Source organism: Rhinopithecus bieti, unplaced genomic scaffold (genome assembly GCF_001698545.2).
Source record: "Rhinopithecus bieti isolate Rb0 unplaced genomic scaffold, ASM169854v2 scaffold_54, whole genome shotgun sequence".
In the NCBI taxonomy this organism is placed as follows: domain Eukaryota; kingdom Metazoa; phylum Chordata; class Mammalia; order Primates; family Cercopithecidae; genus Rhinopithecus; species Rhinopithecus bieti.
In genome coordinates this window covers 752346-775821 of record NW_016803233.1, presented here as the reverse complement: position 1 = coordinate 775821, position 23476 = coordinate 752346, and the positions used below count along the sequence as shown (strand labels likewise).

Here is a 23476-nt window from a genome sequence, read left to right as displayed (position 1 = left end):
TGCAACAGTACCCAGTGGGGGGCTGGGCAGGGCATGGTGGCTCATGCCTGTAATCCCAGCACTTTGGGAGACTCAGGTGGGAAGATGATGTGAGCCCAGGAGTTTGAGACCAGACTGGGCAACAAAGTAAGATCCTGTCTACAAAATGGAAAAAATCCAACAGATGTGGGCACAGGGTTAGGGGAGGGAAGAAAGAGGGTGTGGAGAGTCAGGGGCTGTGGCTGGGGCCACAAGGACCTGGGTCCACATGGCTGCCCATCACTCAACTGTGGGAATGTGCCTAATGGTGTCACGCGCCCGGCCAAAGACTAAACAACATGTAAAGGAAACATGGGCCCAAGCACAGTAAACCCTCAAAGGACCTGAGGTGGAGACAGGGGTAAGCCTCCAGTTCCTGGCCTCACCTTTGAGCTGGTGGATAAGGCAGGGGCTTCTTTCAACAGAGTCAGCAGGTGGTGAGGGAGGACGCCAGTTCCAAACAGACAGTTTCAGGCTTAAAACCACACAACCGATGTGAAGGAACATTTTGTCATCAGATGAAAAGCTGGCTTCGCTTCTCCCTGGATTATCCAGGTCACTATGTTGGCTTTTCCCAGAAATATCCCGATAGAAAGTCGCTGGCTTCCATGCCCAAGCCCATTTCCCCTGGTAGCACGTGTTTGAAGGGTTTGTCTTGGACTGTGAATAGGCACATTATGTCTACCAACTTTTTTTTTTTTTTGACAGAGTCTTGCTCTGTCATCCAGAATGGAGTGTAGCGGCGTGATCTTCACGCACTGCAACCTCTGCCTCCCGGGTTCAAGCGATTCTCCCACCTCAACCTCCTGAGTAGCTGGGAATCACAGATGTGAGCCACTACACCCAGCTAACTTTTTGTATTTTTAGTAGCGATGGCGTTTTGCTATGTTGGCCAGGCTGGTCTCGAACTCCCGACCTCGGTTGATCCACCCGTCTCGGCCTCCCGAAGTGCTGGGAACACAGGCGTGAGCCACCGTGCCCAGCCATGTCTACCAACTTTCATGAAAGATGATAGAAGGAATGCCATGACCAGAACTTCAGGATCCTCCATGCCGCAGCGGTTCTCCATAACCGAGAGTGTCTTCCGGGCAGTGGGAATCCCGAGGATGGCCTTGGCACCAGAACCACCTGTGTGCACTCCTGCCTTAGTGATTTACAAGCCACACGTCTCTTGTGTGTGAATGAATGTCTCTGAGCCTCATTTGTAAGTTCTGTAAAGCTGAGGGGTTCACGCTTCTCCTGGCTTGCAAAGGATTCAGGGGGTTAATGGAGACAGAGTGCCTGGGCCAGGTCTGCTCCACTGCGTGGCAGCACTAGGCGTGACAGCTACGTGACAGAAGCAAACACACGGCACTCAGTCTAAGTGCTGTCCACATGGCAACATGTAAGCCTCGTGCCCCTCCACCTTCTTCCTGCCCTGCTCACATGGACAGGCACAGAAGTGGACGTGGTGGAGGCGGAAGGAGGAAGGTGGAGGACAAAGGGTCCGAAGGCCCACAGTTTGTAAGCTGGGGCAAGTACCACATACTTTTATGTATCCAGAGTGATCACTGACAAGGGTTGGAGTGACACACACAGTGTCGTGTGTTTGCTGTGTTACGTATATACCCGAAAGCACAGCCAGAGGAAGTCTTGATTCTCTCCTGTCAGCAGGGTAGTGAACAACTCACAAAATGGCCTGATTTCAGAAGTTTGGGATCAACTGAGAATATGTTTATTTAAAAGCAATTTTAAATATTAAAAAAAGTAGAAATTAACACATACAGTACTGAAAAACTGTCACATTAAACACATGTGAAATGACAAGTGTACTGATGTTTGATGGTAACATCCAGATGAGAATTCGGCATTTAACTAGTGGCACTACAGGATTCCTATACAACATGTTGAAGTTCTAGGCAATAAAAAAATAAATAGCAATTGCTGTTCAACAGTAAAATAAGATACACACTATTTGCAGAACATAACTTTCCCCTCTGGGGGAAAAAGAACTAATTTGCTATTTTTTTTCATAAGGTTCCATATCTTCAAAATACTATATAATGTACAAAATTGCAGATAGTGGCTTACTGAGTTTAAGATCAAGATCAGACTTAAACTCAACAAGATCACCAAAGGTATATCTACCGAGTTTTCCTATGTCCCACATGTCCCACAGTAAGCTGGGTTAGAGAGAACTCAAATTCCTGATGGAAAACAAAACCGAACAAAAAAAGTAGAAAAAAAATGTATTAAAAATGCTGTGTAAGTTGCTGCAAAAGGGGAAAAAGAATAGACATTAACTCCATGTAATTTTAGACATGCAGCTTTTGTGTGTGTTTTTTTCTTTTTTTTAAAAAAAGTTTATTTTGGGATCAGTGAAAAGAGTCTAGGCCACAAAAATGAAGAGCTCTTCAATGCAAGTTAAAATGTGTAAATGAGTGACCGGGACACTGAGCAACCTCAGATTCTGACTTCCATCCTGACACTGGTGTGGCTTCAGTACCGAGGCTGCTAAAGCTGCCAGTCATCCCAGCATGTCAACTGGTTCCTCATGCTCTCAGTTTGGTGTGGAAATTCACATGTGCCCTGACACTGAGGAAGCAATTGCTTAAAATCACTTTCCAATAACAGCTGATAAAATATTTTGCCGGTTTGTCATGCAAGGTTTATTTATTAGGTGGCTATTCAAAGTTTGTATAGCAACCACTTAAGCAGAACTAAATTAATATTCACTAAGCACTGTAACGATGGAAGACGGCTTTTCCTAAGGGTTGGGTTGGGAGTTGTGCTTCTGTGAAATTAACATCTCTCACTCATTGCCAAGATTCTCTGCTTAAAAATATTAGTTTTCTGTGCTGTTGCCAAAATAGCAATTTAAGCAAATGTAGTGCCAGAATGACACATGAGCCTCGGACTCGGGGAACAGTTCCACTGACTGTGGAGTACAACTATTGTGTTCTTTTCCAAAATTCAGACTGATGTAAAAGACTGAAATACAATGTTCTTAAGGATCTTAAGCCATAAACATGGCTGGGATGAAAAGAAAACTGAGAGGGAAGAGTGCTTTTCACAGTGCAATTCATAGCAGCGTTCAAAAACTTGGTTATGAATTGACTTGAAGGTGGACAGAGCTTAAGACTGGAAAAATTATCTATAATTGGGGTTTAACAAAGAGCATGGGAAAAGAAACACTTGGTTTCAGCACCTGGATTCTACATACAGTAGGGAAACTGTGTGAAGGGTTGACTTTTAAATTAATCTTGAAGAATCTTTTAAAAGTTTAAATTTGTCCAAGAACAAAACTAAGAAAATAATAAAAAATGGATGCAATGGATGCTTCAACACATCTGAGGGATGTGCATTCATAACACAATGTCAATCCATACTCTTGAGAAAGCCAATGACTAGAAACAAATATTGTCGCAACCTTATAATTTCTGCTTTAATGGCAATCAAGTTTAAAAAATGTACAATTCCACTTATCCATACTATTCCTTTATAAAAGGCAGATTTCAGGTAAGCTTCTAAATGCATGCATAATGTAGAGGCTAATATTTTCTGGCAGTCCTTGGTTCCTGAAAGTTGAACTTCATATGTGTTTTAAACTTTTGTCAAAATAGTCATGAAAGATATGTTATTTTTGCATAATGAGGTAATATATCAGGGGCGGGCACTCATAAGACAGTGTAAAGCCACTTGTCTAAACTTGCATGAGGCTGTGTGCATTGTAAAATGCCACAAAGAGTTTTGGGTCAGTGAATATTTTGCTGAAGGAGTAATACTTACATTTAACTGAGCACTTTTCTGTAATAAATACCAAAGTAGGTTTTTGTAGCTGTAAACTGTGCACACAGATAACTACAGGCTGGTCTGTCATGGAGCTAAAAGTTTCACCTGGAAAACAGAACCCACCTCTTTGCTAATGTTGCATTTTCAGTAACACAATTGAGAATACTGCATTGTTAGGAACACAGAGTCAATTCTATGCCTTTCAACGGTTGCTGGAGACCACTTCTATTTGCAAAGTCAGCAGTTCCTATACTCCTATTTCTGTTTGTTTGCTTGTAAAACAGCATAGAGAGATGCAAGTGCTAGATGCCAAGGATGGCTTTGGCAAACCAGTAAGGCGCGCCGGGTCCGAGGCTACCCTCATACTGGCGAAGGCAGAAGACCACAGGATATTTACAACACACACTATATCCCCCTCCTGAGGTGGCCCTTCCATGAGTTTCTTACTCTGTAACAGCAGCTATATACACACTGTGCCCAGGGTTACATGGAGGCAGCAGTCTTGCATGAATGATGTGGACAGTCTTAAGGTTCTGCTTTTTGCTAGTCAGACAGGATATGAACAAAGGACACTGGAAAGACCCCCTTCCTTTCAGGCTGTCCTTCGATGTGGCCAATCTGCAGGGAGAAAAGAGAGTGGTCAGGATGGAGGCAGCAGGCAGTGGCCCCATGACAAGCCCAGTGGGTAAGAGCCCAGCCCAGTCTGCCCACAGACCTGGGGGTGGAATCCCAGGCTTACTCTTCTTCCCACCCTTCAGTGAACTACAGAGAGCTTAACGGTCATAAACTACATAAGGAAACAGCAAACGACAGAACTTCCAATATGCTCAGCATTCTACGTGGATCTTGCTGCACCCACACAACAACCCCTAGAGATGGGTATTTCTTATACAGTTTACAATCTTCATTTTACAGATGAAGGGACAGTGGCCCAGAGAGGTGACATGCTCTCCCACAGGCATGGGGCTCTAGAGTCCTTGCTCTGAACCAGGGTGCCTGGCTGCCTTTACAGCTGGGTGACCTCAGACACACCTTGCTAAGCCTCTTCTCTGTAAAGTGGGGCTACAAAACTCCCTTCTTTCCAGGCTTGTGTGATACATTTAAAGAAGAAAAAAAGAAAGCATATGAAAAGGCCGCTATGTAATATCACTTGTTTTCCGGTTACTGTGGAGGAAGAATACTGTGAAAGTTTGAGACTGATGGTGGCCAATGGCAATTTCAGTGTCTGCTGCATTGGCCTGTAAGCCACAGTTACCTGTAAAAATTTTCTAATTACCTCAATTAGATCAGTATTGATTGCACTAAAGAAAATCACGTAATGGGTCTTCTACAGAAGAAACAAAATCGTGCACATTGGCTTCCAATGCCAAATCGATAGAGAGGAAGGTGGTTTTAAGAGTGGAAGAGAGTCAACCAGGCCTGCCTAGCTCTGCTGAAGGTCTGCCTACTTACCACATGTGGTCTTAGTTGGCATTGTGCATGTATGAGGTCTTTGTGAATTTCACATCACAGTTAGGATGTGTGTGGCACCATCTTTATGTCTGGCAAGGCATGTAATGGTGGCACACACAATGTCCCCTAGGAATGATGCTAGGGACACAATGACAGCTTCCTACTGCCCTCAGGTATCTCTGCTGTAGTCATCAGTTGCTTAGCAAAGAACATGATCACTGCCTGATTATAATAATATTAACAGATTACAAAGTGAGTTCCTCAACATCCTTGTGAGAAACGAATAACCGTGTCCCATTTTTCAGAGGGAAAGTGAGGCTTACAGAAGGGACATGCTTTATTTATCCAAGGCCACAGAGCTTGTAACTGATTCACACGGGGGGCTTCAGAGCCCACCTCCTCGTCATGAGACTAAATGGGCTCTCTGACAGGCTTCATGCCAGAGGCAGGCCCCACTCTGCTGACAGAGGCTGAAGGCACCCCCTGGGCCTCCCTAGGCTGATCCCTTCAGTCCAGGGTTTCTCAACCATGGTGCTACTGGCATCCTTGCTTGTGGGGGCTCCCTGAGTACTGGAGGATGTTTAGTGACATCTCTGGCTTCCATCTACTAGGTGTTGGTAGCAACCCCCTTCCTTGGTCCTGACAATATTTCCAGATATTGTAAATGTCCTGGAGGGCAAAATTGCCCCAGTTGAGTCCAAACAAAATCCTTACAGCTGTGATTAAGAATCTGAGGTCACTGTTTAGGCCTGAAGGAAGAAAAGTCAAAGGTGAATGTGTGTCCATGCATATGAGTGTACACATGTATTTCTGGGCATTCTTAGGTACTGCTGGCTCAACTGCGAGCCTCAGGTCCCTTCCTGGCAGATAGAACTGAATCCCTCTTGGCAGGAGGGGGCTCAGGCTGCCAAGGAAGGGGAATTTTCAGCCTGATGGCAGGAAATGATCAACAAGGAAAGCGGAAGAGGGGGCTTGTCCACTGTACCTTGGACTGGCAGTTCCCATCGGGACTTACTCCTTGGGAAACTGAAAATTAACAGATGTGTGGACTGCCCTCACAGGTCACTTGTAGCCTGAGTACCTAGCAAGGCCTATGAGGATGCTGATGTCTTTCCCTCCTGATGCCTGGGCTGCAGGTTTTAATGTAAAAGGAATTTTCATAGATATTTTCATTTAATCTTTTCCTAAAATGACGTGGAGAAGGTGTCTTGGCCTATTTGACAAAGAAAGAACTGCAAACTGGATTAAGAATGGAGCCTGAGGACTTGTCAACTGCTAAGCCTGAGGAGGAACTCCGGCCTTCTGATTCCCAGCCTGGGGACAGTGTGGAATGGTGAGCAAAGCATATAGGCTCTGGGATCAGGGCCAATCCAGAATCTTGACTTAGCCTGCTTACTGGCTGAGGGAGCACAGGCAACATGCTCAACTTTTTTCTGCTTTAGTTTTTTATCTGAAAAATCAGAAAATGCCTACAATTCACAAGGTTACATGATGCCATGGGTAAAGTACATACAAATGTTAATTCTCTTGACCTGTCTTCAAAGCCCCACGGCTGTTTTTCTTTTTTTTCAGATGGAGTCTTACTCTGTTGCCCAGGCTGTAGTGTAGTGCAACCTCTGCTTCCTGGGTTCAAGCGATTCTCCTGGAAGGAATCGCTTGACGTAAAGCAAAATGTGCAGCTTCTGCATACTGAATGTGCAGCATAAACAAATTTGTCAGTCCCCTCATGCAAAACAGCAAGTCAGTACATGCTGGTTAAACACAGCAGGATCGGCCTGGAGCTCGGAGAAGTCTATGCAGTTCCTAAAACCGTTTTAATTTTTGATCAGTTTTGATTTGAGCCTTGGCCTCCTGAGTAGCTGGGACTATAGGCGCACGCCATCATGCCCAGCTCATTTTTTTATTTTTAGTAGAGACGGGGTTTCACCATGCTGGCCAGGCTGGTCTCGAACTCCTGACCTCGTGATCCATCTGCCTTGGCCTCCCAAAGTGCTGGAATTACAGGTGTGAGCCACCGTGCCCAGCCAGCTCCATGGCTGCTTTTCTAGCATGTAATAGTGTGTGACATAGAAAATACAATTGAGAATACTGTATTCAATGGCTGTTGGGTGAGTGATGCAGCTGACAGGGTCCTTGTGCTCAAGGGCCCTCTTTTACCGCACTGTCTGTAGGCTCCCATGTGGTGCCTGCCCAGGCATGCTGTATGAATGTACCGATGAAGTGGACGGATTCGTACGTACCCACCACTCCTGGTCCTCTTCCCCTGTGACGATAATCACTTCTCCCTCGATGAATGTGAGCTCGTCATCGTTGTCTGCCTGGCAGTCATAAATGGTCTTCACTCGCCTCACTTTATTTTTCCCCTTAAAGAAAGAAACTGGGTTTTAATTGAAAGAACGGCCTAAATGGAAAAAAAGAGCAGCGGTTCTTTGTAAAATGGTTGACCTTGGGCAAGTAACTTAACTTCGTTGAGCCTTGATTTCCTCACCCTTGAAGGGCAGGAAGAAGAGTGCCTGCCAGGCGCCCAGTATACTGTGTACTCTTAAGGAACCAAAGGCCCTTCCTCTCCCCTCATCATCAGGGTGGCCCTGCATTGGTGACTGGGCATCCACAAGTTATTTTCACCAGAAAGCAAACACTATGGGTAGGGATCAAAATTCAGCTTCACCAAAAAACATCAAGCACTCTGTACCCCCCCCAACCCACATCAGCTCGCAGAATGACAGCAGAGTCTAAAAATGTTTTTAGGAAACATGACGTAAAGCAAAATGTGCAGCTTCTGCATACTGAATGTGCAGCATAAACAAATTTTTCAGTCCCCTCATGCAAAACAGCAAGTCAGTACATGCTGGTTAAACACAGCAGGATCGGCCTGGGGCTCGGAGAAGTCTATGCAGTTCCTAAAACCGTTTTAATTTTTGATCAGTTTTGATTTGAGCATTTACTTGTTGAACTTCCAGTTCTTTGCAAACAGAAAAGTGAAAATAGAGGTATTACCTTCTAAATGATGGGTTGTTTGTTTTGCACCTGGCTAATTGGCAATTTAAAAAAAAGCAAGCTGTCTGTTTAAATGTTTTGGGTGGAGTGACTCTTCCTCTCTGTCCCCTGGTTTCTCCTTTAATCACCCTGATAGTTCCAGCTGCTTTCCGAGCTCCCTTCAGGGCCTGTGCGGGTGGGTTGGAGAAGCCTGGCAGCACTGTGGCAGTGACTGCGTGCGCAACCGAGAGGCCTGTAGTGTGTTAATTTATAACGCGGAGATCAAATGACATAATAAAACTATACACTGTGTAGCATGAAATGAAAATTTTGCGTAAGTGGTGCTTGGAGTCATGAAGAGTTCCCTTTTGAATGCTAGAAGTATCTACCATCACAAACGGCAGCCTCCAACCTACAGGAAGATGGGTTTTATTTTTCTTAATTTAAGTATTGATATTGACATACTTTTATTGTAACTTTTTATTGTAACTTTTTTTTTTTTTTTGAGACGGGGTTTCACTCTGTTGCCCAGGCTAGAGTGCAGTGGCATGATCACGCTCACTGCAGCCTTGATTTCCAGGGCTCAAGCAATCTTCCCGCCTCAGCCTCCCAAGTAGCTGGGATAGCAGGCATGTGCCACCATGTCCAGCTAATTAATTTTTATTTTTTAAAGAGACAGGTTCTCCGTATGTTGCCCAGGCTGCTCATGAATCCTGGGCTCAAGGGAACCTCCCACTTTGGCCTCCCAAAGTGCTGAAATTACAGCTGTGAGCCATTGCACCCAGCCTCGTTTTAGTTTTTTTGAGACAGGGTCTTGTACTGTCACCCAGGCTGGATCACAGCACCCCTGAACTCCTGGCCTCAAGCGATCCACTTGCCTCTTCCTAAAGTGCTGGGTACTGTGTATAACAGAATGTGAGAGGGGTGGAACTGCCATGTGCAGTGGGAGAACTTTTGGTTTCCCTGTTGACTGTGTTCCCCCTCCTGGGGAGCTGGTGCCCTGGTGGGAGGGCAGCTATGTTCCAGATAAAAAGCATGTGACATCTTCCTGGAGTACATTTCCACAAAGAATGTGAGGAATAAAATCACTTATATTAAAATAAAATTGATATACAGTAGGAAACATTTCATGAAAATGACAGAATATGAGATTTCTACAAAATTCTATGCTGTTCTATTATATCGAGAGTTTTATCTCCAATTCCTTTAGGAAGATGCAGTGAGAAGGTCTGACTCAGCAGATACTCAGAGAGCCAGGCGCAGTGGCTCACGCCTGTAATCCCAGCACTTTGAGACTCCAAGGTGGGAGGACTGCTTGAGCCCAGGAGTTCAAGACCAGCCTGGGCAACATGGCAAAACCCCATCTCTACCAAAAATATAAAAAAAAGCCAGGTGTGGTGATGCGCACCTGCGATCCCAGCTCCTCAGGAGGCTGAGGTAAGAGGATCACCTGAGCCTAGTAGATTGAGGCTGCAGTGAGCTGTGATCGCACCACTGCACTCTAGCCTGGGAGACAGAGGAAGCCCTTCTCAAAAAAAAAGAGAGAAAATACCTAGACATCTGAGAGGGAAATTGCTTTCTTGTGACCCTCAGGAAAGGAAAAGTTTCATCCTCAAGGTTCCTAGATAAGAGTGACTACTTGCTGAGTGGTCTAGGTGCCAGCCAAGTGTTGCTCATTTGTCACTGTATTTAATCATCTGTGAGCTCAGATAATGTATTAGCTCCTTTTTGTATGTGAAGAAAGTAAGGCTCAGAGAAAGTAACTTGCCAAGGTTGTGCAGCTATGTTAGGCACTGAGGCCAGGACTTGAAGCCGTCTGCTGGAGCCTAAAGCCTGAGTTTGTAACCCACAGGCTCCAATCCACCATCATGCTTGAACCAGAGCACATAAGCGTCAGGTGAGCAAGCTCTTGCTTTTTCTTGTGTAAGTTGGAGCACTCGCCCTCCCATCAACTTGCAAAGTGCGGCATAGGGTTCCTAAGGGCCTGAACATTGGTCCCACCCACCGTATTGATTTTTCTGGGCAGTGGTACGGGCGTCTCTGGCAGAGTAGGCGTGAGGTCATTGGAGTCTTCAGATGCTTGCTTTTGGATGGCGTCTCTGGACTGCACATTTGGGGACAGATCCAATGGGTGTGACTTCGGTGTGACCTCAGAGGGTTGCTGAGCCTTGGGTGAGACATCTCCAGTCTGGGATTTTGCTAGCAGGTCTCCCAGCTGTGGTTTGGGGGGCAGGTCCTTCATCTGTGGTTTGGGAGGTAAGTCTGAGAGCTGGGGTTTGGGTGGCAGGTCCCCCAGCTGTGGTTTGGGGGGCAGTTCTCCTGGCTTAGGTGGCAAATCTCCAACTTGGGGCCTGGGGGCCAGTTCTGTGGGCTTCGGGGCAGGTCTCCAGGTGGTGGTTTTGTGGCAACTCTGCCAACTGTGATGATTTCTGAAAGATTTCGGGCGGGATGTTGGATTTGTCTAGGGAGAGATGATCTGTTTTCCTTAGTGCCACTGTGGAAGCAACCAAAAACAGGGAGGTCATTGGTGGGAAGGGCTGCTTTCCTGTCAGTCACCTAAAAGAGGCGCCATCATTACAAAGGGAACTGACCTACAGTGAACACTTGAAATGGATGGACTCAGGGGCCAGGTCCCCCAGGTAGCTTCACAAAGACAGAGTCTGAAAGCCTGGAAAGTGCTACAGTTCACGACTTCAGGCTTCAATCATGTAAGAACAAGATGTCTACATTCATCCACAATTAAAAAAAATACACAGAAACAGATTGCAGAGAATCAGAAAGTACAGAGTTCTTAAGCCTAACACCTAAATGTAGCCATTTAAAATTCTTTTATATAGTTCCTTTTAATTTTCCTATATATTTTCTATAGATACAACTTTTACTTTTACCTAATACCATTTTAGCAACAGTATTTGTCATGTTACTAAAAATTATTTATTAGTCGCATATAATTTTGAATGATGCATTCTATTCCATTCTATAGCTGTAAAATAATTTATTATTATTTCTCCCCATTTTACATGATTCATGCAGTATGTAAGAGAAGCAGCAAAAGGCTTCTTCTCTCTCTCTGTGCCCCTGTCTCTTAACTTTGGTTACATTTTGGTGATACACATGCATGTGCTATGTCTTTTAAAAACCATACAAATGATATACACTTTGTCTGAAACTTTGCTTTTCTCCCACTTAATATGTTTAGGAGAGTTCCAAATCAGTTCTTTTTTATTCTGTTTAACCGCTGCATAGTATGCACAGCTTAGGAAATGTATCAATTTGTTGACCCATTCCCATAGCTCTTTGCACAGCTCTTGGTACTTAGAAAACCATGGACATGTCTTCAGTTCTAGTTCCACTGCTTACTAGCTGTGTGTATTTGGGCAAATTACACAACCTCTCTGTGCTGCAATTTACTCATCTCTTAAAACCCTACTTCAAAGGGTTGGCATGCAGATTACATGGGTTAATATATGCAGAGAATTTACTGACAAGTCCTGGCAGGCTGTAAGCATTATGTAGTAGCACTACCATCACCGTTAGGGTTCTTTAAGGCCCTATTACAGTATTACATTCCTGTTTTACTCATTTTTGTAACTTTGGCTCCTGGCACAGGGGCCAAGCACATAGCATGCTCTCAGGGAGGAAACAGCTGACTAAGGCACACTGAGTGACTCACACTAGGAATTTGATCCTAAAAATATAATGTATTCAGAAAGACATTCTTAAAGAAGGAGAAGAAACAGATAAACCTCATGTTGTAAATGTCACAGGCTGTACTGGGGCTGTTTCTGCTCATGACGTGTCTAGTCATATCTCTAAAAAAATCAAAATCAAGGGGCACCCTGCTCACGGGCTGGTCCCTAAGCTTCAGCTGAGGTGGTTTGGCTCTAAAAGTAAATTTACATCAATCTCATTCCTCTCTTGGAAGCCTGAAATTGGCTAAGAAACAATCTGAGCCAGGCAGTCAAGAGGGAAAAAGCTAGGGGGAATCCCTGAAGTGGTGGGGCTAGAAAGGCCTTGGCTGTGAGTCACACTGATGGGGCAAGAGAAACTGTAAATGCCAGGCATGGAAAATCTTCAAAATAGCCCAGCCTCTTCACCTGCAGCACCAACTCTAGGAATCTATCCTAAAACAGTGATCAAAGTCATACACAGATGTCTGTGCTAGTGTTTGGCACAGTACTGCTTATAACGAAAAAAATGCCACCCATCTGAATGCAGAGGATTGTATGGACAATAAACAAAAATTAGTCATGCCTATAGTCCTAGCTACTCAGGAGACTAAGTCTGGAGGATCGCTTGAGCCCAGGAGTCCAAGGCTGCAGTGAACTATGACGGTGCCATTGCACTCCAGCCTGGGTGACAGAGTGAGACTGTCTCAAAAAGCAAACCAACAAATGACAATGATATGTAGCCAATAAAGATTATACTGTTGTGTAATTAATAGCATGAAAATGTTTTATTATGTCAAAAATATTAGCTTAAACAGAAACTTTAAAAAAGAGCAGAGAGAAAAAAAGACCAAAGATATACACTAATTCATCAGTTATCTTGGGTGGTAAGACTTCAGGTAGTTTTTATTTTTCTTTTCAGTTCTATTGAGACAGGGTCTTCCTCTGTTACTGAGGCTGGAGTGCAGTGGTGCAATCAGGGCTCACTGCAACCTTGACCTCCCAGGCTCCAAGTGATCTTGCTGTCTCAGCCTCCTGAGTAGCTAGGACCACAGATATGTGCCACCACACTTGAGCTAATTTTAAATTTTTTAGTAGAGATGCGCATGGCCATGCTGTCCCCAGCTTCAGGTATCTAGACCCTGTCCCACATCCTCTCTCCGCACTCCTGGCTTTGGTGTGACAATGTGACTGCTGGCACCAGTCTGAGACCCTTGAAGGGAAGAGGCAAGGCTGGTCAGGGCCTCAGTGCACACTGGCCCAGGTGACACAACTCTGGGCAGGAGAGAGATGGGACCACAGGGTAGGTAAGGAGAGGAGACTGGCCTTGAGATGTGCTGCATGACACAGCTTCACCTTCTTAACAGCCCGGTGATGTGGATATCACCATCATCTCCATCTTGCAAGATACCGAGGGAGGCTGTGGAGCCTCCCAAGTCATGAAGTGAGTAAGGGATGGTTGATTCCTAGCCCAACGATAGTTCACACTTACAGGAAAAGGGTTACCATTCCACTCCTATTTGCTGGGCATATGCTGTGCCCAGCACCATTTCAGGCACTTGGGACACAGCAGATGGAAAGGACTAGGCCCTTGCCTGCTGGGAGCTCACATTCTGCAAGAGGGTGACAAGTAAACATGGAGTTACCAGAGGGTGAGGGCAGGTAAGCAGGGGAAGGGAGAACAGAGTGCTGGCTGGGTGGGGAGGAAGAGAGTGACCACCAAGGAAGGTGTGGTCAGGGAAGTCCACTCTGCTACTGCAAAAATGTGCAGGAGGTCTGGACACCAGCCATGTTGATATCAGGTGGGGGTTGGGAGAAGAACCACCAGATGGTTCAGGACAGAGGAGTGACGTGATTGAATGTGGAAGGCTCCAGTATTCTGCTGAGAACAGACTGCAGGACCAGGTTAGAAGGTTCCAGGCAGACAAGGTAGGAGGCTCCAACTGTCCAGACAAGAGATGATACTCATTTGATCTTGGGTGACAACGGTGGAGATGGTGAGAAGTGACTGGGTTTTAAACAGATGTGGAAGGGGGAATAAACAGTATTTGTGCAAGCACAGGATGTGTGTGAGAGAAAAAGAGTTAATTAAGCACCTCTGTCAGGCTTTAAGGCCTGAACATCTGGAAGAATGACACTGCCTTTAACAGACGGGGACACTGAGGGAGAAACAGTCTGGAGTGGAGTCAGAGTCCGTATTCCAGTTTTAAGTCGAGAAGCCTGTGAGACACTGTGTGGGGAAAAGCTCGCTCCTCTAACCGTGCTTTTTCCTCCACTCTCACAACACAACGATCATCAACACAGAAGAAAACTTCTGTGACCAAATGTGTGGGGGTCTCACCCCACCACTAAGCAGTGGACACCAGCCAGGTGTCCTCCAATCCAATTCTGACACCATCTACCTGGAGACAGCATTAGATCCCACAGCTTGAGGCTCAGTCCCCCAGAATGTTCCCACCTTCCTGCCCAGTCGCAAGCCCAGGCCTCTGGAATTTCTGACCAGTTGGCTTCAACTGGGGTTCCAACAAACCCCTCTGGGTTCAACTGATTTGCTAGAGTGGCTCACAGAACTCAGAGAAACACTTACCTAAGTTTATCAGTTTACTAAGAAGTATGTGTGTGTGTGTGTGTGTGTGAATCATGGTTCACTGCAGCCTCGGTCTTCCAGGCTCAAGCTATCCTCCCACCTCAGCCTCCCAAGCAGCTAGGACTACAGGCCCGTGTCACCATGCCCAGCTATTTCTGTTTTTTATTATTATCTGTAGACACAGGGTCTCATTATGTTACCCGGCTGGTCTCCAACTCCTGGGCTCAAGTGATCTACCCACCTTGGCCTCCCTAAGTGCTGGGATTACAGGTGTCAGCCTTCTCAGGGCCACAGCTCCTGGCCCTAAGAAGGATATTTTAAAGGATAAACAGCTGGATGAACAGATACACAGGGTGAGGTCTGGAAGGGTCTTGAGCACAGGAGCTTCTGAACCTGTGGAGTTAGGGGTGTGCCGCCCTCCCAGCACACGGACGAATTCTTCTTCACTTTCCCGTTGGCCTCCACGGGTTTAGCTTTCTAGAAGCTCCCTGAACCCAGTCCTCTAGGGTTTTTAATGGTAGCTTCATAACGTCAGCATTCCTTCCCCCAGGGTATAGGGTAGGACTCTCTTAGGGGAGGATCTCAAACCCACAATCAGCAAGATGGGAAAAGATTACAGTCCTGCCTTGGGCACATAAAGGAGGGCAAGAGAGTTTCTGTTTCCTGAGGCCTAACACATCCAGCATTACAACAAAAGACTGTAACAAGGGATGTGGACATTATGAACTAGGAACTGTGGATGAATACCAATACATATATACCTACAGCTCCAAATATATACATATATATATAAAACACCATAGGCTGCTCCTTGGTTTTCAACCACGGATCCCTTATACCAAAACAAATGTGTCTATCAGAACATTTGTTGTAGCATTTATAAAACAGTTACAGCAATGCTGCCACCTAAAATCTGGAGAAGTCAGTGTGGTTAGGGATGGATTTAAAGAAATAACTAATCTGTCCTCCGAAGTCATACAAACACTTTCATAACTGTGTACTAGCCCCATTGTTCTTTCCTGCCTTGGTCTACCGCTATTGGACCTTAGGATAAACTTGTGCAGAGCTGTTTCGCACCGAGATCAGCTGATGGTTAACTAGATCCAGTTCCTTCTTGGGCCATTTTCCACAGACATTCCATCCTGAGGGGGTTTCAACTCAACCTCCCAATACATCTGATCGTATCAGTATTATCATAAGGCTTATTTATATGAGGAAGCTGAACCTTACCAATGCCCCCAGTATTACACCATATTGTGGTACAATCATGGTACAATTTAGCTTCATTATAGATTAGTCAGAATGACAGAGGTATTTCCTTTGCCTTCCCAATAAAATCTCCCCTTGGCCATATAACAAATGTTATTAAGGACAGGTGTTGTTAACAATGGCCATGACTCAGTCATTTCTGGATTCAAAGTTAATTAGAGGCAGAGCCAATCACTATGTCTCATCTCACAGGATTGTACTGAGACTAGTTTCCACTGGGTGCTATTAGTTACAGCACAGCCCACCTGCCTCCTGCAGGCAGGACATGGGTGGTGTTAATTTTACTAATTAAATAGAGATAGGGTCTCACTTCATTGCCCAGGCTGGTCTTGAACTCCTGGGCTCAAGTGATCCTCCCGCTTCAGCCTCCTAAAGTGCTAGAATTAAAGGCTGGAGCCACAATACCTGGCTTCTTTCCTTCCTTCCTTTCCTTTCTTCCTTCCTTCCCTTTCTTTCTTTCATTCATTCGATGAGTGTTTAGAATAGTTCCTATACCTACCGAGGACACTGTAGAACATGTTTTACTTTGCCCTAATCTAAAGGCACGGGCAGTCATAGTACATTGATGTAAACTGCAAGTGCCCTCAGATAACTTCCATAAATTCAGAAGACTGTTTAAGAGTCCCAGAGGTGTGCCCCTGAGCCTCAGGAGCCAAGACTGAGGGTCACTGCCCCATGGCCACTTCAGCCTCTATTTGTGTTAAAATTGTGAAGAGGCCCTGCTGGGTCTGGGTACAGGCCCTTTCCCAAAGCTGCATCTTAGCATTCTCTTCAGCACTGTTTATTGAGTCGGCCTGGCTCACTCTGCCAAAACCTCCCTATCTTTCCAGGCTGACTCCCCATCCTTTTGCCTTCCTCCTGGAAGAGAACTCCCTCTAATCTGCATTTTCCTGTGAATTCTGCTCCTCACTGAAAGCAAACTCAGCTTATTCCAGGATACCCAGACCTGCACCTATCTCCTATAAGGCCCTTTTCTGTCTGGTGGGTCAGTGTTGTTTAATGCAACATGCATGTTCCTGCAGTGTGTACTAAAGGCCTGAGTACAGTTAGGATACACGTTTTGCACCCAGAAATGTTGGGTGCCCCATACTAGAGTTAGATTAGTGGTGGTCACACCTACATGTAGTTTAGTGTGAGTGTGCCACAAGGCCTCCTATAGCTTTCCTTGTCTCAGGTTGGGACCATTCTCTAAAGGAACTCAGATCCACTATGTGATGCCCACTATTTTATTGATTGATTGACAGCGTCTCACTCTGTCACTCAGGCTGGAGTGCAGTGGTGCAAACATGGCTCACTACTACCTCGACCTCTTGGGTTCAAGAGATCCTCCTGCCTCAGCTTCCCATGTAGCTGGGACCACAGGTACATACCACCACACTCTGCCAATTTTTCAAATTTCTGTAGAGGCAAGGTCTCATCTCACCCTGTTGCCCAGGCTGGTCTCAAAATTCTGGACTCAAGTGATCCTCCAGCTTGGGCCTCCCAAAGTGCTTGGATTACAGGTGTGAGCCACTGTGCCCAGCCCCACTGCTTTAATCTCATTAAGAACCCAATGTTTTCCCCTATTCTGCTTAATTGCTTTTCATACACAAAAGGGTGATAAGAGTGTACATAGCACACTATGGCATATTGTGTATGCTGCCATTACATTTTGTCCTTTATATCCAAATATCTTTCTAAGCATCTGATCATCAAGGTTTATATTACTAGTGACATAAAAATCAGTCTGTTGGGAGCACACATTTGGTATCAGTGAAGCGGGATTTGTCGGAACAGCTCTGACTCACAGAAACATGCGGTTTGAGAAGAGAAAGGATAAAAGGGTGGGGGATCAGGAATCTTTGGATTCCTATGTGGCCATGTGGTCACCCGGGGTATGAAGCCACAGCTGTGCTGAGATAAGTTACTAAAGGTAAAAGTTACCGGTGGAATTCAGAGATGGATCCAACTCCTTGGGAGTTGGTGAACTGGATGCATAAAGAGATGCAAGCTAAGAAAAAAGTGAAATATTTAATCCCTTGGTTACTGTTGTACATAATGGCTAAAATAAAAGAGGGTGCTGGGTCAGGACTTGAGGCTGGACTAAGCTCAGATGTGGGTCTGCCTGAGCTCAGTCCACTAACCTTTAAGTTACCCACAAAGGAGAAAACCATGCAGGGACAACAGAAAGTACCTGAGACCTGTGGTTACCACAAAGGTAGTCAATGTGAAGAACGGGCAAAACTAAGTAACTATAGAAACTAGACGGTAGAATGTGAAGGAACTGTTTCATTCTCTAGATCAGTATCATCAGCTTCCTGAGGAACCTTTACTAAAATGGATTATAAGAGTGACTAATTTAGGGGCAGGATCTTTGGTTTTAAACGCTACAGAGTAGAAGTACATTTTGGATTGATGGGACCCACAGCTCACTATTGAACAACTGCATGAGTATATAAGATCCAGATACACAGGAGGCCATTCCTGTGGTAACTGCCAGCCTGGTGGAACAGATAAAAGCCACTGTAAGGTCTGTTCACCCTGAGAAGGGGGACTGTCCAGCTCTACCTACACATGCCAAGTGGGACACCCCAGATGAGGTAGCTGACATGCTCTGTATGCATGTGGGACTGGCTTTATGATGACAGGACTATTCACACACTGAACATGCCTGTTCCCCAAGTCATGGTAAATGTGTGGTTAAGAGGGCCCTTCTACATGGGCACCCCATGTGATATTACTCCTACAGAAATGAACAGTTCGAGAAGCCTTATCAAATTTGCTGTCTCAGCTTCCCTTCATGGGTCTTATAGATGCTAATAAAAATATTAGATTAATTAACAAGAGAACAGATAAAGGCAAAAGTGAGAGCCAAAGGACTCCTCCCAGGAAGGTGGAAATTTTAAAATGGTTATTACCAAATAAGGTGAAAAAAGAAAACACTGATAGGATAAAACAAAGAAGAAAAAGGGGAGAGTCATGGGACTCATCCCAGCAGGATGGATATCTTTAGATGGTTATTAAGAAATGGAACGAATAAAATGGAAGTTGATACAGTTAAAACAAAGGTCTTTGTTTTTTGAGGCAGGGTCTTGCTCTGTCACCCAGGCTGGAGTGCAGTGGCGTGATCTCGGCTCACTGCAATCTCTTGCCTCCCAGGCTCATGCAATCCTCCCACTTCGGCCTCTTGAGTAGCTGGGACTACAGGTATGTGCCACCACGCCTGGCTAATTTTGTGTATTTTATGTAGAGACAGGGTTCTGCCATGCTGCCCAGGCTGGTCTCAAACTCCTGAGCTCAAACAATCCACCCACCTTGGCCTCCCAAAGTGCTGGGATTACAGGCGTGAGCCACCACGCTTACCAAAACAAAGGTCTTTTTTTGCTGTTGTTAAAAAAAATAACGTGTCATCCATGAGCAGTGGCCATACTGATCTTCTGTGTATGGTTCCAATTTTAGTGTATGTGCTGCCGAAGTGAGCAAAACCAAGGTCCTAATACAACATCATCATAGGGTGGGTGGACCAAAGGGAGCCCCTCTGCTCTCCCAACATTAAAGGGCCCTAACCCAGTTTGCTGTATTTCTCACAGTTTGAAGGAATTTTAAAAGTTGCAAGGTAGAGATTACAATGAAACGTATGATCTGAAATTGCCTGGGGCAAAAGTGGGGCAGACTAATCAAAATAAAGACGGACAAAAGGTCCAGGGTCCTTTGGCTCAACCCTTGGCAGAAGACCCAAAGCTTTTTGCACAAGACAGAGTAAAATGGTCTGGGGGTAAAGAAGTTCCTGAAACTAGAATATAAAAAATGTAAGGGTTGACAGGATGATGAAAGTTGGTATATTTGAACACACTTCATGTGAAGTGACTGCATCTCTTTTAGTTTTTTTGAGACGGAGTCTCGCTCTGTTACCCAGGCTGGAGGCAGTGGCGCAATCTCAGCTCACTGCAAGCTCCGCCTCCCGGGTTCAGGCCATTCTCCTGCCTCAGCCTCCTGAGTAGCTAGGACTACACGCGCCCGCCACCATGCCCAGCTACTTTTTTTGTATTTTTAGTAGAAATGGGGTTTCACGGTGTTAGCCAGGATGGTCTTGATCTCCTGACCTCATGATCCGCCCACCTCGGCCTCCCAAAGTGCTGGGATTACAGGCGTGAGCCATCGCGCCCGGCCGATTGCATCTCTTTTATCTGATTGTATCATGGTAATGAACATAGTATCACACCGGAGAATGTTTCCCCTACCTGGTACTATAAAACAGAAGGCATGTAAATCTGCTCTCCAAGCAATATTAATTGGACATGCCCAAGCCCGCGGAGTGCAGAGTAGAAGCTAGAATGCTGGCAGGGACAAACTCTCCACTTGATAACCCCTGTGGAGCAGTTCCTGGGGCTTATGGGAAAGGTGTTTGAGCACCTCTCAGCAACAACTACTGGGACTTTGGAATAGAGAATGTTCACTTAAGGGACCTTGCTATGAAATGTTACTTGAAGTTACCCCTATGACATCTGAAATACCCATGCTGTCTCAGGTGATGTCCGAGAACATTCTAATGGGGATGGCAGAGCCTAGAAGAGTTCCACAATAAAATGGAAATGGTTTATAGAGGATCATGCTACCTGAGGAAGGCAAGGAAGAGATACCCTGGAGCAGTTTTCCCAAATCATCTAAGAAAAAAACGTATTTCTTCTCCCTTACCTGATGCAGTGATCCTAGGATGGGAGTTGCTGGGACAGCAAAGATAATTTTTGTTTTTTAGCTAGGGGGTCTCACTGTATTACCTAGGCTGGTCTCTAACTCCTGACTTAAATCCATCCTCCCATCCTGCCACAGAGCTTAGATCACAGGTATGAGCCACTGCGCCCAACACTTCAAAACATTTTTAGCAGGAATGCTAAGTAAAAAACTGTAACCATCTTTTTAAACCTTATGTCAAAATTCCTGGGGCATGATGGGGGTGAGATGTGCCTTCACCCCTTCTAGCAAAACTAGGGCTAACAATGAATATGGCCGGTGGTAAAAACAGCTCATTATTTCTACATCTATGTAGCCTCACCCTATCTGGGAGTGGACTGAGAAGCTACTTGCCAGACTTGTATTGCTGCCTGTAATCTAGACCAGCACACAGTGGTGATTCTAATGTCCCTTCAAAAAAGTTTGGAGATTAATGGAGAGAAGGAGAAATAGTAGCTGAGTGTAAACAAATAAATGGGTAATTGAGGAAAATTCAATGTTACACTAACAACTCAAAAGAGTCTCAGGGCAAGAGATGACATTGCCTTTAGTTCAATGATTCCAGATGCCTGAGAGGGTGAAACTGTGTATTTACCCAGGCCACTCCTGCTTGTGGAACCTGACAATATTGAGAGGAAGCCTGCAAACCTGGGTGTCCTCATCATCCTGGGAGGTATTCAAACACTATGATGGACTGGACTGATTACTAATGATTGTGTATATATATGTTTTTTGATGTAAAGGATCCAAGTAGAAAACCAAGGAGTAGGCTATGGTGTTAAATGTATTAGTTTTCGTCCACGGTTCCTGGCTTATAACCCTTGTTATAGACTTCTGTTACAATGTTGGGTGTATCAGGCCTCAGCGGCAGGCCTCTGACCTTCTCTTGCCCTCTTACTACCTATCCCAAGGTAGGACTCTAATCCTATTGTGGGTCTTAAGCACCTCCCATGAGAGGATTCTACCCTGTACCCTGGGGGAAGGAATGCTAACACCGTGAAGCTTTCATAAAAAGCCAGGACAGGGTTCAGTGAGCTTCTGGAGAGCTGACCATGTGGAGGCTCCTGGAGTTTCCAGAAAGGGCTTGGAAGCTCTGCACCTGATATAGCTTGGCTGTGCCCCCACCCAAATTTCACCTTGAATTGTAGCTCCCATAATTCCCACATGTTGTGGCAGGGACCCGGTGGGAGATAATTGAATCATGGGGGCGGTTTCCCCCACACTGTTCTCATGGTAGTAAGTCTCACAAGATCTGATGGTTTTATAAGGGGTTTCCCTTTTTGCTTGGCTCTCATTTTTCTCTTGCCTGCTGCCATGTAAGACGTGCCTTTTGCCTTCTGCCATTATTGTGAGGCCTCCCCTGCCACATGGAACTGTGAGTCCATTAAACCTTTTTCTTTATAAATTACCCAGTCTCAGGTATGTCTTTACCAGCAAAGTGAAAACAGACTAATACAGCACCGCTTCCCCCATACTTTGCTCTACACATTTCTTTATCTGTATCCTTTGCAATATCCTTTATGATAAACTGGTAAATGCATTTCCTTGAGTTCTGTGAGCTGTTCCAGCAAATTAAATGAATCCAAAGAGGGAGTTGTAGGAACCCCAACTTGTAGCCAGTCAGTTAGAAGTTCTGAAGGCCTGGACTTGCAACTGGTATGTGTGTGTGTGGGGGGGAGGGCAGTTTTGGGGACTGAGCTCTCACCCGGTGGGACTAGCACTATCTCCAGGTAGACAGTGTCAGAACTAAATTACAGGACACCCAGCTGGTGTCTGCTGCTTGGTGCGTGGGGAAAAATCCCCACACGTTTCTCACAGAAGTCTTCTGTGTTGATGACTGTTGTGATGTGAGAGCAGAGGAAAAACACAGAGAGAATTTCCCCCACAGGCATCAAGTGGCAGTGTGAAATAGGCTGTTGTTGGTGAATTCGGATTATGGATGAATACTTTGGCAGGAGATAGAAATGTGGAGCTTTCCAGATGGGTGTAAAGCTGTGGGACTGTTTGGATGAGTTAAGGAGTTAAGGGAAGATGCAGAGCAGAAGCAGTTCATGAGGACGGCCTGTGGTGCCCAACATGCAGAGGTGGAGGATATGAGAAAGCAGCTAAGGGGGTCGGGAAGGAACTGACAGTGCAGTGAGAGTGGACAGGTGGTGTCCAGAACATAAGTGCATAGTGTTCCAGGCAGGAGAGAAGCAGTGACTGTGCCATGAGCTGCAGACAGCCAAGGAAGATAGGGCTGAAGATAAACTGCTGGCCCATCGGCTTGCAGAGGGATAGGAAGAGAGGACGGACAGATGAATCTTGGCTCTGAGCATTAACAGCTGTGAACTTCACACACAGACAATGCGATGGTGTACACCTCGTGATAGAACATACTACCACCTATGAAGTGGTTTTGCCAAAGCCTCAATCTATCTGATCAGGTTTCTGGAATCAACTTCCAATTAATAGGAAATATGACAGACAGGGGAACATGTTAGATGAACAAACATGAGGGGATGGAATCCAGACTGGAGAAATCTATAGGAAGAGTAACACAGTTTCTTCAACAAATAAAAAGAGAGAGATGCAGGGGAAACTTTAGCCTAAGACACTTAGAGACAAATCAATCAACTCTACTGTGTGGACTTCATTTTAATCCTTATTCAAATAAACAATTTTTTTTTTTTTTTAAAAAGGGCAATTGTGAGACAGGTGGATATGTTAACACTGGGTGTTTGATGATATTAAGAAATTTTTGATTTTTTAGACATGATGAAATTTTTTGATGTAATAGAATTGCAAATATATGAAATTGGCTGGGATTTGCTACAGAATTACTGAGAGTAGCTGGGTATGGAACTAAATGAAACAAGATCAGGTATAAACTGTTAAGTGCTGGAATGGGTGATAAGTATGTGGGTGTGGTGGAGGAGGCTGCAGGATACTATTCTGTGTCTTTTTTTGTATTTCTGTGTATGTTTATTATGGGAAATTCCAAATAGTAAACACACACACACACAAACACACACACACAGAGAGA

At 45.2% G+C, this 23476-nt stretch overlaps 1 protein-coding gene across 1 annotated transcript in view; it reads right to left on the bottom strand.

Annotated features, from left to right (window-relative positions):
* Positions 1-1709: 1709 nt before the first annotated feature.
* The window catches only part of ASAP1 (ArfGAP with SH3 domain, ankyrin repeat and PH domain 1), a 399491-nt gene continuing 377724 nt past the window's right edge, over positions 1710-23476 (bottom strand). Inside the window, 5 exon segments of the mRNA XM_017870527.1 lie at positions 1710-4407; positions 7482-7604; positions 10223-10596; positions 10599-10619; positions 10622-10711. Coding sequence (XP_017726016.1) covers positions 4333-4407; positions 7482-7604; positions 10223-10596; positions 10599-10619; positions 10622-10711 — 683 coding nt within the window. The 3' untranslated portion in view covers positions 1710-4332.